The sequence below is a fragment of the Echinops telfairi genome, unplaced genomic scaffold, assembly GCF_000313985.2.
Source record: "Echinops telfairi isolate 266 unplaced genomic scaffold, ASM31398v2 ScPeMD7_9;HRSCAF=40, whole genome shotgun sequence".
NCBI classification, from domain to species: Eukaryota; Metazoa; Chordata; class Mammalia; order Afrosoricida; family Tenrecidae; genus Echinops; species Echinops telfairi.
This window is the reverse complement of record NW_022103906.1, coordinates 33,043,293-33,057,572: the sequence shown is the minus strand read 5'-3', so window position 1 is coordinate 33,057,572 and position 14,280 is coordinate 33,043,293. Positions and strand designations below refer to the sequence as shown.

Here is a 14,280-nt window from a genome sequence, read left to right as displayed (position 1 = left end):
CCCCTCTCCCACGTCCCCCGGAACCATCGATGCCGGTCCTGTTGTTTTCTCCTCCAGATTGTTTATCCCGCCTATCTTATCTAGATAGACCTGCAGAGATAATAATATGCACAAAAAACAAGAGAGAGCAAAACAAAGAAACAAACAAAAGCAAAACAAAAGCAACAAACTAATGACAAAAAAGAGAGAAACCTGTAAATAATTCAAGATCTGCGTGTTGATGTTTAGGAATGTTTTCAGGTCGAGTCTGATTGGGTGACACACTCTGGCACCAAAGTCTATTTTTGGTATTCCTTTGGGACTTCCTTGCTCTGCTCCCCTGGCTGTTCTGTTGCTTGCCCTTAGTGTTTTGCTTCAGTGTGGTGGGGTCAATTCAGGCACAATTCCCACACTATGTCTCCAGTGTTGTCCCCTGTAGGGCTATGGGTCAGTGAGAGATGTTGTGTCTCCTAGTGTGGCTGGCCCGCATGGTCCTCTCTGTGCATTGGCTGCTCTGAGCAGGGATATCATCCTCAAGGCTTGGTGGGCCAGGATTTACTCCACTCTCTCTTCCTCCCCCTTCATTTGCTACTCTGTGCTCTGATCACACATGTCCCTCTCCCTGAGCTGTAGCTTCAGTGCTGTCCTCTGAAGTCAATTCTTCGGGGGGTGGGGGAGTGTGTTGGTGGGTGAGAGGGCTGTACACGTAGTTGGGATTGAGGCTGGCCTCTCAGACCTCTCTACTGGTTCCCTGCTTCATGCTGGTATGTTGCATTCACATCTTGGAGCACTGGGTTGAAGTCTGGTCCCTCTTTTCCTGTGGAGATATAAACAATATCCTCCCCTTGGGTGGGCTAGTGCCCTGTTCCCCCACTACCCGTGTCTTTTTTTCCCTCCCCTCTCCCCTCCTTTTCAGTTGGCTACTATATGTATCCATTGATTTGGTCTGGCCCATGCCAAAGGACCTGGACCTCACCCCAGGAATGTTTGTATACAGTAGCTTTTTCCCTATGACCCTTTTGCATTTTTTTTTTTCAGCTTACCTTAGTGGACTCATATTGTACTTATCCTTTTGTGCTTGGCTTACTTCGCTTAGCATAATTTCCTCCAGTTCTTCCCATGTGTCAATATGCTTCATGTGTTCATCAGTGCTTTTTAGGATGTGTCGTACTCCATTGTATGTATGTAGCACAGTTTTTTAATCCATTCCTCTGTTGATGGAAATTTGGGTTGTTTCCAACTCCTTGCAATTGTGAACTGTGCTGCGATGAACAGTGGAGCACAGATTATTGGCTGTAGTTTGTTTCTTGAGTCTTCTGGGTATATGCCCAGTAGGGGGATTGCTGTGTCGTATGGTAGCTCAATTTCCATCTGTTTTAGATATCGCCAAATTGATTTCCATAGTGGCGGTACATACCTACAGGTCCACCAGCACTGGATGAGAGTTTCTATCTCACCACAGCCTCTCCAACACCTGTTGCTTTCTGATTGTTTGAATTGGGCTATCTTTGAGAGTGTTAAGTGGTATCTCACTGTTGTTTTAATTTGTATTTCTCTTATGGCTAATAATCAGGAACATTTTCTCATATGTTTATTAGTCATTCGGATTTCTGCCCTTGTGAAACTTCTGTTCAGGTCCTTTGCTTACCTCTTCAGTGGGCAATTAGTTTTTTGTGCTCCTTTTCTTTTTGGAAGCTAGCGGAGTATTGTAGATTTTAGTAATAAGACCTTTATCTAATGTGTCATTCCCAAAGGCTCTCTTATTACTCTCTTGGTGAATTCTTTCGATGGACTCAGGTGTTTTATCTTCAGTCTATCCCACTTGTCAATTTGTGACTCATATGTATTTGTGTCCTTCCCTGTTTCTGATAGCCTATGTATTCCCTGTGCCAATGTTCTCAGGTTTGGCCCAATTCCCTCATTGATTGCCCTAATAGTTTGGAGTTTTACCTTGAGGTCTGGGATCCACCTTGAGTTAATTCTTGTGCATGGAGTGAGATGAGGATCTTGCTTCATTTTTGTGCAGGTAGATATCCATTTTTTCCAGTACCATTTGTTGAAGAGGGCATCTGCTTCCCATTTGATATTTTTGGGGACCTTATCAAAGATCAGTTGTCTGTATGCTGATGATTTTATTTCTGGGTTTTCAGTTCTTTTTCCATTGGTGTGAGTATGTCATTATACCAGTACCATGTGGTTTTGACCACTGTGGCTTTATATGTGCTAAAGTCAGGTAAATGATACCACGTTTTTTATTTCCTCTTCTGTTTGCTTAACTGATGTGTATTGCAGTCTGATAGACTTCTGTTTGTTGATCTTTTATCCTGTCACTCTGCCATACTCCTCTATTGCTTCCAGTACTCTGCTTCTGGAACTTTTGGGATTTTCCATATATAAAATCATATCATCTGCAAATAACAATAGTTTCACCTCTGCCTTCCTCAGGTGCATACCTTTGGTGTCTTTCCTTTGCCTTATGTTGTTAGCTAAAACATTCAGCACAATGTTTAATAAGAGTGGGGACATGGGGCATCCTTGTCTGGTCCCTTTTTTCAGTGGGATTGTGTTAGTCTTTTCTCCATTGACCATGTTGGCTGTTGCTTTTTCATATATAGCTTGTATTGTCTTGAGGAACTTTCCTTCCATTACTATCTTCTTAAGTGTCTTAAACTGGAAATGGTGTTGGGTGTTGTCAAATGCTTTTCCTGCATCTATTGATATTATCATGTGGTTCTTACAATTTTTCACGTCAATGTGGTGAATGATACTAATGGTGTTTTATATGTTGAACCATCCCTGTATCCCTGGTATGAGTCCCACTTGCTCATGGTAAATTATTTGTTTTATATACTTTTGTATTCTATTGGCCAGTATTTTGTTAGGGATTTTTACATCGATGTTCATTAGGGATATTGGTCTGTAGTTCTTGATTCTTGTGGGATTTTTGCCCAGTTTTGGGATCAGAGTTTTTTTTTTTTATTTTTTTTTGGGGGGGGATCAGAGTTATACTAGCTTCATAGAAGAAGTTTGGCAGTTTGCTGTCTTTTTCTATGTTCTGGAAGAATTTGTGTAGGATTGGTGTCAGTTCTTCCCTGAATGCTTATTACAATTCTCCTGTGAAACCGTCTGCTATGGGTGATTTTTTTGTTGGTAATCCCTTGATAACCTTGTCTATTTCTTCTATTGCTATGCATCTGTTGAGATTCTTGACATCCAACTGGGATAGTCTGGGGAGGGATTGTTTTTACCAAGAATTTGTCCATGTCTTCCAAGTTGTTGAATTCATTGGAGTACAGTCCTTCATAGTACTTTGTAATTATCCTTTTGATTTCATTAGGGTCTGTTGTAATGTCCTCTCTTTCATCACTCATCCTTGCTATTGAAATTTGCTCCCTCCTTTCTTTGGTTAGGTTTGCCAGTGTTTATCCTTTAAAAAACAAACTTTTAGCAGAATTATTTTTTTCCATTGTATTCTTATTTTCCCTCTCCTGAATGTCAACCCTGATCTTTATTATTTCTTTTCTTTTGCTATTAGTAGGCTTGTTCTGTTGACTCTGCTCTAATTGATGTAAGTTTTGTGCCAGCATATCAATAATAAGTCTTTATTTCTTTTTCATGTGTGAATTTATTACTATGAAACTTCCTCTGATAACTGCCTTTGCTGGGTCCCATAAGTTCTTGTATGTCGTGTTCTCATTTTTATTGGTTTCTAGAAATTTCTAATTTCATTTCCAGTACACACTCCTTTTGGCAATAGAGTTATTCATCCTCCAATTGTTTGGCCTTGTTTTCTTCATCTTCCTTTTGTTTATTTCCAGCCTTATGGCACAGTGGTTAGAGAGATGTCTGTATGATATCAATGTGCTTAAATTTATGCAGATTCACCTTATGCTCCAGCACGTGGTCTGTCTTTGAATATGTGGCAAGTGGGCTTGAAAAGACTGAACTTTTTTGTATTTGGATGAAGAGCTTTGTAAATATCTATCATGTCAAATTGTCTAGTTGTAGTGTTTAAATTAAGGTGACCAGATTTTAACATTGGTAAAGTGGGACAAAAGTGGGACACCATTGATAAAACTCATATTCTGGTGAAATAGCCTCATGGCAGCCGAAAACCATATACCCTAGCTTGTTGTGCATTCTTTCCAAAAATCGGCACTTTTTAAAAACGCCGCGGGACGCAGGAAAAATTGTTAAAAATTAGGATTGTCCTGTCAAATGTGGGACGTCTGGTCACCTTAGTTTAAATCTCTAGCCTCCTTGCTACGTTTCTTTCCCTGTGATCTTTCTTTCTCAGAGAGCGGTGTATTGAAGTCACCTACTATAATTCTTGGGGCTGTGATTTCTTTTTCCATCTTTTGGAGCTTTTGGTTGACGTATTCAGAGGGTTTCTCATTCGGGGAATATATGTTTATAATGCTTAGTAGTTCTTTGTCTACCATTTCTTTGAGCATTATACAGTGTTCCTCTGTATCTCTTTTTATGGTTTGCACTTTGAAGTCAATTTTATCCAAGATTAGGATCTCAACCTCTGCTTTTTTTGAATTGCTGTTTGCTTGGTATACTTTTCTCCAGCCTTTGATTCTCAGCCTATTTTTGTCTGTAGTCTTGAGATGTGTCTCTTGCAAGCAGCAGATTGATGGATTGTGTTTCTAAGCGAGGTCTGCTAGCCTCAATCTTTTAATGTCTGAGTTCAGTCCATTGATATTGAGGGTTATTATCTCCATCTGTGGACTCAGTGATGCCATCTTATACCTTTTGTGTTGGGTGTTTTCCTACCTCCCTTTCTTATCAGTGTGTTGTGCGTGCACACGCGTGTGTGTGTTTCCTTTTTGACTTATTTCCACACTTAAGCCAATGCTATCTTGGGGTCTATTTTCTCTTTGTTGCCCTCTGGGTGAGGTTGTTCTAGGTGGCAGTCTAAATTTATGCTTGGTGAGTGCTGTTCTTCTTCCCATATTGGGTCGGCAAGGATCTTTTGTAGGCCTGGGTTTCATCTAACATATTCGTTGAGTTTTTCCTTGTCTGTGAAGACTCTTACTTCTCCATCTATCTTGCTAGATAATTTGGGTGGTTATAGTATTCTTGGGTTTGTGCTATTTTCCTTCAATTTATGGAATATGTTACATCACTCTCTCCTCTTCTTCATAGTGTCTACTGATAGATCTGAGTGTATTCTTATTTGGGAACCTTTATATGTGATTGCTTGTTTTTCCCCAGCTGCTCTCATGAATTTCTCCTTTTCTTCAAAGCTGGATAGTTTAACTATTATGTGACTTGGTGACTTCTTCTTGGGACTCAGTCTAGCTAGTGTTCTTTCAGCTTCCTGAATGGTTGCCTGGTTTTCATTAAGTTGGGGAAGTTTTCCTCTACAAATTCTCAGATTACTGTTGCAGATGACTTCTTTGTTGTGTCCTCCTCCAGTAATCCAATTATTCTGATGTTATTCTTATTCATAGCATCAGACATAGCTCTTAGGTTTTCTTCAGATTCTCTGATGATTTTATTAGGTTTTTGTTCTCATTTGTTAAAGTCAGCTTAGCTGTCCTCTAGGTCACTGCTGCAGTTCTCTGCCTCCTCCAGTTGATTGGTGAAGTCCGTGAGTTTGCTACTGGTTTTTGGTATCTCTTCCCTAAGCTCTTGCATTTTCTTTTGGTGTAAAGTCTTTATCTCCTCTATCCCTTCATCCTTTTTTCTGTGTTGTTTCCCTCATATCCTGTATGACTCCAAGCAGCATTTGGAAAATGTCTTTCTGTGGCAGATCAATGTCTGCTTCTTCTATGCACATTGTTAAGTTCAGGATATCTTCTGTCATTGCCTTTTGTTTCTCCTGTTATTTCATTGAGGTTGTTGGGGCTGTTTGCTGTTTGCGTTATGTTGTTTTAAAGGGAACCTGTTGCCATTTTCCAGGGAATGGAAGAGCACTGACTCTGGGAGACTCATAGGAATTCTCTTTGAACTGCCTGTAGCTAATTTCACTATGGAATTGGCCTACCACTGTATCCTCCCATGTCTTCACTCTTTCTCTAGTCAACCATTATTTTTTTACTTGGAGGGCAAGTTGGATGGTCCTCTCAGGGGATACTGGTTGGGTGTTTTGGGGCCCACGAGGATGGTGCTGTACTCGGTGATCATACAGAAAGCCGTGATGGTGTGGCCCACATCAGCTGGGGCACCGCAGAAGGCGTGCGGAGGTGCCTGCTGCCATGGGAGTGCCACATAAGGCTGGTGGGTTGCCCACTTTAGTGCAGTGCACTGTGAATGGTGGGTGGAATTTCCCTGGTCAGGTAGATTGCTGTGGAGGTTGGGCAGAGGTTCCTGCAGCAGCATGAAATGTTGGTGAGTGTTTGCTGAGCTGCTTTAGGCTGTGTGAGGCACTACGGCAGGCGGGAGGAAGTTCCCTCAGTCACATAGAGCCACAGAGGACTGGTGGGTGCTCCCAGAGCCACACAGGCAGGATTTCCCCCAAAGAAGGTGTGTGGGATTTCCCCAGCCACGTGTTAAGCACTGCAGAGGGTGGATGGGAGGAATTTCCCCCAGAGCAACGTGAGCAGGATTTCTCCCAATAGTAGGTGGGCATGATATATCCTCTGGTAGAGGATGGGATGGCTTTCCCCAGCCTCAGGTTATGCTGCAGAGAATGGAGATCTCCCAGATGCGTGGAGGGCAGGCATAAATGCCCTAGGCTAAGGGGAGTGTTCTAGTGATTGCCTGTGGTGTGTGAGAGAAAGGGGAAGTGGAAAAAAAAAGAGAAAAAAAACTAAGCCAGCTGAGACTGCAGAGGGACAGAGAAGAGAAGGAAACAAAGTAACAATATAGCTGAGCTCTGATCCCTGACCATGGGGCTGGAGGGGTTTAAACACTGACCCAAGGTAACCCTGCCCTGAGGTGTCTGAAACTGGTGGGAGAGAGAGAGAAGAGAGAGAAACCAAAGTAACAATATAGCTGAGCCCCATCCCTGAGGGTTTAAGCCCTGGCCCAAGGCAGCAAAAAGCTGTGGCTGTGTTGAGATAAAGTCCCTGTGCCAGCTCCATATGTTCCTGGCTTTGGCCGAGAGAGTGGCAGGGCTATCGTCAAACCTTAGCTGGCCTCCACTGAGGTAAGCCAAAAGCCCCAGCTCTTCAAAACCTAGTGGATCTGTGCCTACTTATCTTTATGATGCTCCTCCTGTGACCAAGTTGTGTAGAATTTCCTTCTTAGTAATTCTCCTGTGCTGATTTCTGTGTGGTCTCTGTGGTATGTGTTACTCAGTCAGCATCTTCCCAGAAGTCCAGTACCTTGTAATTTAATCCAGTGTGAATCTATTCTACATGCTCACTCTTAGACTGAGGTCTTGAACTGTTTTATTTGGTCATTGTACTGAGGCCCTTCTTGGTTGTCTGCCACTGTCTTGTAGGTCAATCTACATAGGGAAACCTGGATGAGTGGAATTCTGAAGACAGTAGCTGGATTAATGACTACTTGGGCTCAGAAGGGGAGGGTGGGGGAAATGGGGTGTCAACATCAGTGGTTAAAAGAAAGAAGAAAAATACCCTAAATTGATTGTGGCAATAATTATGCAGCCCTTCTTGATATGATTGAAGTACTGAATTGTATAATATGTTCATTATAGCTAAATAAAATTTAAAGTAAACAAATGAAAGAAAGGTGACTAATAGATTTTGTTTCAATATTGAAATGATGCACATTTGGTTTTATTTCATTTTATGGAATGAGACATTTCATTCATTTGAATGATGGTTTCTTTAAATACCATTATCCATGAAGTCATTTAATTATTGAATATTTTAAGTTTCCTCCACTTAAAAATAATTTTTATTAATTTTATAGATCTCTGACGGAAGAGAACAGCAGTAGCAGCAAGTTATCCCTCAGTACAAGGTGAGCATCAAATATCTTACTGTCAGGAAGAACAATGAGATTAATAATTTTGCAATTGGATGTCTTTGAATTTATCTGGAAGCAGTTAACAGTTTTCAGTTTAGAACAAAAATGTTCCCCATAATTGTAGGCATACCTACAATAATAAATAATAAAACTTGACTTTATAGGGTTTCACCCTCTTCTCTATAACCTATCCTGAAAGAAGCCTTTTTGTGTGCCCATGCTAGCATCTATGAACACCTAAGTCGAAGGAATTTTTTTAAAACACTGCAAAGAAGTATTGATCATTTTACTATCTGTTATTGTCAGGTAAATTCAGGAGGAGAAAAATTCACTGTCATCACTAACCTGATTCCTGTGAAGTGAAGATCAGACATACATCCATACTCTCCAACTTTTTCAAGGTTTCTAACACCAGTCATCCTCATCATTGCACTACTTATTTTGATATGTTCCACATAGAGCACAGAAACTATACCTACGATTATGTAGCTTATCAGGGAGTAACAGGCTACAACTTACTGTCAAGATCAACTGACAAGTAAGAGAATATTATTTAAGAGACAAGACAGTTTTTTCTGCCTGGATATTTTCCAACCAAGACAGCTCTCTTAGTTTGTTCTTGACCATGTCTGCCCTCCAGACCCTCTCTCAGGACTACTGCCACCAGGCTCAGAAGTGTCATATAGGCACCTTATTTAAAAAAAACAACAAAACTTTTATTGGTGGCTCTTACATCTCTTATCACAATCCATACATTTCTCCAGTGTGTCAATCAAATTTGCACATATGCCACCATCATCATTTTCAAAGCACTCTCTTTTCACTTGAGCCCCTGATATCAGCTTCTCATTTCTCCCACCTCCCTCCCTCACTGGTCCTCCCTCATGTGCCCTTGATAAGTTATAGATTATTATTTTCATAGCTTAAATTATCTTCCATTGCCCTTCACCCACTTTTTCATTATTTGTCTTCCTGGGAGGGGGTTATAGATTGATCCTTGTGATTTATTCCCCCTTCCTCCCCCCACCCTCCCCTAATCTTCCTGGTATCTCTACTCTCATTGTTGGCCCTGAGGGGTTTATCTATTGTGGTTTCCCTCTGTTGTGTGGCCTCTTATCTGTAGCATTGTGCATGCTTTGGTCTAATCTGATTTGTAAGGTAGAATTGAGGTCATGATAGTGGGGGGAAGGAAGCACCAAGGAACTAGAGGAAAGTTGTGTGTTTCATCGGTGCTATTCTGTACTCTGACTGGCTCATCTCTTCCCTGTGGCCTCTCTGTGAGGGGATTTCCAATTGTCTACAGATGGGCATTGGGTCTCCACTCCATGCTCCCTCCCACACCCTCCAATTCACCTTGGGTATGATTTTGTTCTGGGTCTTAGATCCCTGATACCTAATCCCACTGACACCTCATGATCACACAGGCTGGTGTGCTTCTTCCATATGGGCTTTGTTGTTTCTCAGCTAGATGGCCAATTGTTTATCTTCAAGCCTTTAAAACCCCAGACTCTATATCTTTTGATAACCAGGCACCATCAGCTTTCTTCACCACATTTGCTTATGCACCCACTTTGTCTTCAGCAATTGTGTTGGGAAGTTGAGCATCACAGAATTCAAATTGTTAGAACAAAATGTTCTTGTGTTGATGGAGTACTTGAGACGAGGCCCAATGTTCATCTGCAACCTTAATTCCTAGCATATAGATATGAGTACATAGCTCTGTTCCCCATATATATATATACATGCCTGTATTTAGGCCTCTATAAATTTCCTTTGCCTTCTAGTTCTTTCCTCTATTTCCTCTATTTCCTTTTACTTTCCTCTTGTCCCACCAATATGTTCAGCTTTCATTCGGGTTTAGTAATTCCTCGCTGCTACATTGCCCTTGATTAAGCCCCACTAGGCATCCTATGACCTTCCTTCCGTTGATTTTAGTTCACTTGTTGTTTCCTTGTCCCTGGGTTGGTTCCCCCCACCCCTTTCTTTCTCCCACCTCCCCCCAGATCCATTGGTCCCGTTTTTTCATCTCTGAATTATTTAACCCACCTATCTTATCTAGATATACATGCAGATACACTAATAAGTGTAAAAACCAAGCAAAACCATATAAAACCACAAAGGAAGCAAAAACCAATACAACAAAAAACAACAACCAAAACCAAAACCAAAATTACAGCAAAAAGGAAGCCACTGACAAAAATGGAAAGGCCTATAAATAGTTCAAGGTCTATTTGTTGGCCTTTATGAGTGTTTACCAGTAGAGTCTGATGGGGTGCAACACTTTGTCTCCAAAGTCTATTTTTTGTATTCTCCTGGGGGTTCATCGCTTTGCTTCCCCTGCTGCTCTGCTGCATGTTTTTAGTTCCTCACCCCAGCATGATGGGACCAGACTGTGCACTGTTCCTGCACTGTGTCTCCAGTACCATGGTTCATTGAGGGACACCATACTCTGTAGTAGGGGAGGCACCCTATTCTTTTGGAAAATCTTCTATCCAAAGGAACACAGCTATCTGTCTCCATGAACTGGCAATACACCATTCAGTAGTTTGGTTCCTTCCATTCATGCAGTTGCTAATTGTGCTTTTGGCACACTGTCATGTGCCATAGTGTCTCTCTGTCTTCAATGGTGTAGGTTATTCTCTTCTCTCTAGGACTTTCTCAGGACAGAGACCTTGGGTTCAAATGACACACTTGGTTAGTCCCAAGTTTTTATTCTTTTTCTCAACTTTTTATAGTGAATTGATTAAAGGCTTACAGAACAGATCATGAATTTTGCATTTAATAATTTTTTTATGTCTTTTGGTAAATATTGCCCCATAATCCTAAATGGTCAATATTGGTATTGATCTGCATATAGAGCTGTCTATTGTTTAACTCGAGTGAGTCTTTCATATATTTGTATGTGTCTTTACTGATATATTTATATATATACTTTGTACCTGTCATCAAGAAAGATCAATCTCTAGAAAGGGACATCATGCTTTGTCAAGACAGAGGGTCAGACATGAAGGAAGCCCTCAATGAGATGGATTGATACAATAGCCACCACAATGGATCAAATATAGCAAAGTGCATGGAGATGGCACAGGACCAAACAAGCAATATTTTATGCCCGTATATATCAGCTTTCCATGAATATATATATATATATATATATATATATTCACATATAAATATATATATATATATTCACATATAATATATATATATATTCACATATAATTATATATATATTCACATATAATTATATATATTCACATATAATCATATATATATTCACATATAATTATATATATATATTCACATATAATTATATATATATTCACATATAATTATATACCCAATGAATATACAATAACTCAACATATCAAATACAGAATATAGTATTTTAAGAAGATCTAAATCAATGTAGAATCGTATGTTCAATATTTTTAAGTTATAAATTCTTCCTAAGTTAGTGTATGTATATACACAATGTAAACCTAAAATTCTAAGTTCAACTTTTTTCTCATTGAAAAATTGCAATCTGAATATAAAATTCAAATGGAAATGGAATAGTCAAGATAACCTAGAAGATAATAGAGTAAGTTCAGAAAAGTTTCACTACAAGCTATCAACATTTTTCATGAAATAATTAAGATGATCTAGGATCTTCAAAATGACAAGTAGACCAATGAAACAGAATAGAAGGGAATTCAGGACAAGATGGATGATTAAACAAACATCCACACAAGTAGACCCCCTTCAGCAACCAGAAAAAAATTGGCACAAGAGAAATACCAGGTGGCCTGTGGTCTCAGAAAAAGGTTAGAAAACGAAGTAAACCAAAACCATATTGCAGAGATTGCAAGTAGAGAAGGGAGGTGTGTGAGATGGGACAGACCCACTCTAAAGCATCCAGTGTTCTTACTCCATCTATTGGGCTCTGGCCATTGGCAAGGCTCCAGGTGGTTAGATCCTAGCATCCATTGTTAGGTCCTGTGTGTCTCTGCACTGTGGACCTGAGGGAAGAATTCATCCAAACACCCTCTCCCCCATTTCTTTTCCTCTCTTTTTAAAATAATTACTTTCCCCCTTTTCCTTTACTTTTATCAGATTCATATTTTTTTCTTTTCTATTTTGCTTAGATTGCCTTTCAATTTTTCTTTCTCTTTTGTCTTCATTCTCCCTCTTCCTCCATATATTTTGAAATTTATTTGAAATTCTTTTTTGTTACCGCTCGACAGATATGACTAACCCCACAAGACACAGCAACCCTTCTAACTCTAACAGGTACATCATGCTGCCTTGAAGACAGTTGTCAGTCTCAGTGCACATGAGAAAACAAGAAGTGAAAAACCACCGCATCCACAGGAATTTTTCAATGAAGGCTCTGAACCTACCAGAAAGAATGTTGTTCATGTACTTTCAACAATGAGTACCTGAGAACTAAAGAGAGAATGATAATCAAAACTAGAATTTCCGCAGCACAAAAACCCAATAGAATTCCATAAGGTGAATAACAAGGTCTCAGAATTATACATTAACACAGAATAATATAATGAAGGTATATGAAAGTTGAAGTAGTAAGCTTGAAGATAAACCCTTTCATTCCAATCTATGAGAAGAAGAGTCAATAAAGGGAGCAAAGGCACCCGAAGAAAGCCTAAGAACCCTTTGGGACACTCTCAAGAGGAAGAACTTACATCTCATTGGGATTCCAGAACAGAAACAAACGAAAACCTCAGAGAAATTAATAGAGTTACGTTTGGAATAAACTTTCCTTACCAGCATGAAAGAGGAGACAATATCTGGGAAACCAGACAATATCTAGAACCCTAAGCAGTATAGACACCAAAGGAAAAACAACACATCAGTCAAATATTCTAATATCAAGAAAAGGAGAGAATCATGACAGCAGCTAAGGAAACAAAACCAAAAACCAGTCACTTACAAAGGAAAATCAATATGCATAAGCTCGGATCTCTCACCAGGAAGAGAATTGTTAGGTGCCATCCAGTCAGTTCTCACCCATAACAGCCTTATGCGCAGCAAAGTGAGACAATGCATGGTCCTTTGCCATCCTCACAATGTTTCTGATGCCTGAGCCCATTGTTGCAGTCAGGGTGTCAATCCATTTCCTTGAGGGTCTTCCTCATCTTTGGTTACCCTGCACTTCACCAAGCACGATATCCTTCTCCAGGGACTGGACTCTCCTGACAAAATGTTTGAAATAAGGAAGAAGCCCGGAAATTCTTGCTTCTAAGGAGGACTCTGGCCATATTTGTTCCAAGTTAGATCATGTTGTCATTTTAGCAGTTCATGATACTTTCAATATTCTTCTCTAGCACCACAATTGAAATGCATCTATTCTTCCTTACCCAATGCTCAACTTTTACATGTGTACAAGGCTTCTTTAACTCACCCTTACTCACTGCCAACTCCTAGCAGCCCCATAAGGCAGGGTAGAATGAGGTCCATGGCTCTCTGAAACTGTAACTCTTTCCAGGAGGGTAGAGCCCATTTTCTCCCAAGGAATGACTGGCGTTTTGAACTGTTGCCCTTATAGTTAGCACCCCCAAGTAACCACGACACCACTAGGTTCCTGCTTAGGTACAAGACATGAGTAAATAAACACATAAGATATTCTGAGCGACGAAAAAGTCACTTTTACTACAAAACTTTCTAAGAAGATATTTCTATGCAAATTATTTTCATTTCTTTGATCTTTTTTTTTTTAATGATAAGGAAATTGGGTAATTGGCATTTTGTTTGTGTTGTGTTTTTGATGTGTGTGTTTGTTTATGTTTTCCTCTACAGTAACAATCCTTCCCAACTGTGAAATGTTAAGTCCAAGAGAGAGGAGAGGACCAAGAAGATAAAAAAACTGGCAAAACCAAGATGGAAAAAATGTGCTTTCTCCTCTACCTCTTGTTACGTTGAGGGTTTTAAAGTAATAAATCATCAACTGCCTGAACTACTCATCTTATGTCTGATGTACTCTGTGTTTTCAGCTCAAGCTCCCATGTCATCTACCCCATTCTGCATCCAAAAAAGGTCTAGAAGAAAGCAACCTAAATCCTCATCCACTGAACCCTTGAAGACAAGTGCTCTTGCCAGTCCAGCATCTTAGCCGCAGGCAGAGAGCATCTATTTCCCCCTCTGTTCCTTAGGTATACCCCTATGCAGTCAGAGCTGCTAGCTTCCAGATAACCCGAAAAGTTCACGGTTATTTCCTTGGATAGTCTCTGATAAGTATCAGGATACTTATCTTGTTGATCATCTTGGGAAATTGGGAATCATATTCATTGTGTTGAGATATTTATCAGGAGTAGATTTACTAGGAAGGTAAGGAAACAAAATTTAAAGTCCACTTAAATGATATGAAACGTAACAAAATGTCTCTAAACATGGGATGAGCCAAGGCTTTGAGTG

The 14,280-nt window shown here is 40.0% G+C and overlaps 1 protein-coding gene across 1 annotated transcript in view; it reads left to right on the top strand.

Moving 5' to 3' along the window:
• The window catches only part of LOC101650139 (disintegrin and metalloproteinase domain-containing protein 5-like), a 98,460-nt gene that overhangs the window by 72,894 nt on the left and 11,286 nt on the right, over positions 1-14,280 (top strand). The window contains exon 17 of the mRNA XM_045286862.1: positions 7,810-7,860. Within this exon, the coding sequence (XP_045142797.1) occupies positions 7,810-7,860 (51 nt within the window). The remainder of the gene's footprint in view (positions 1-7,809; positions 7,861-14,280) is intronic.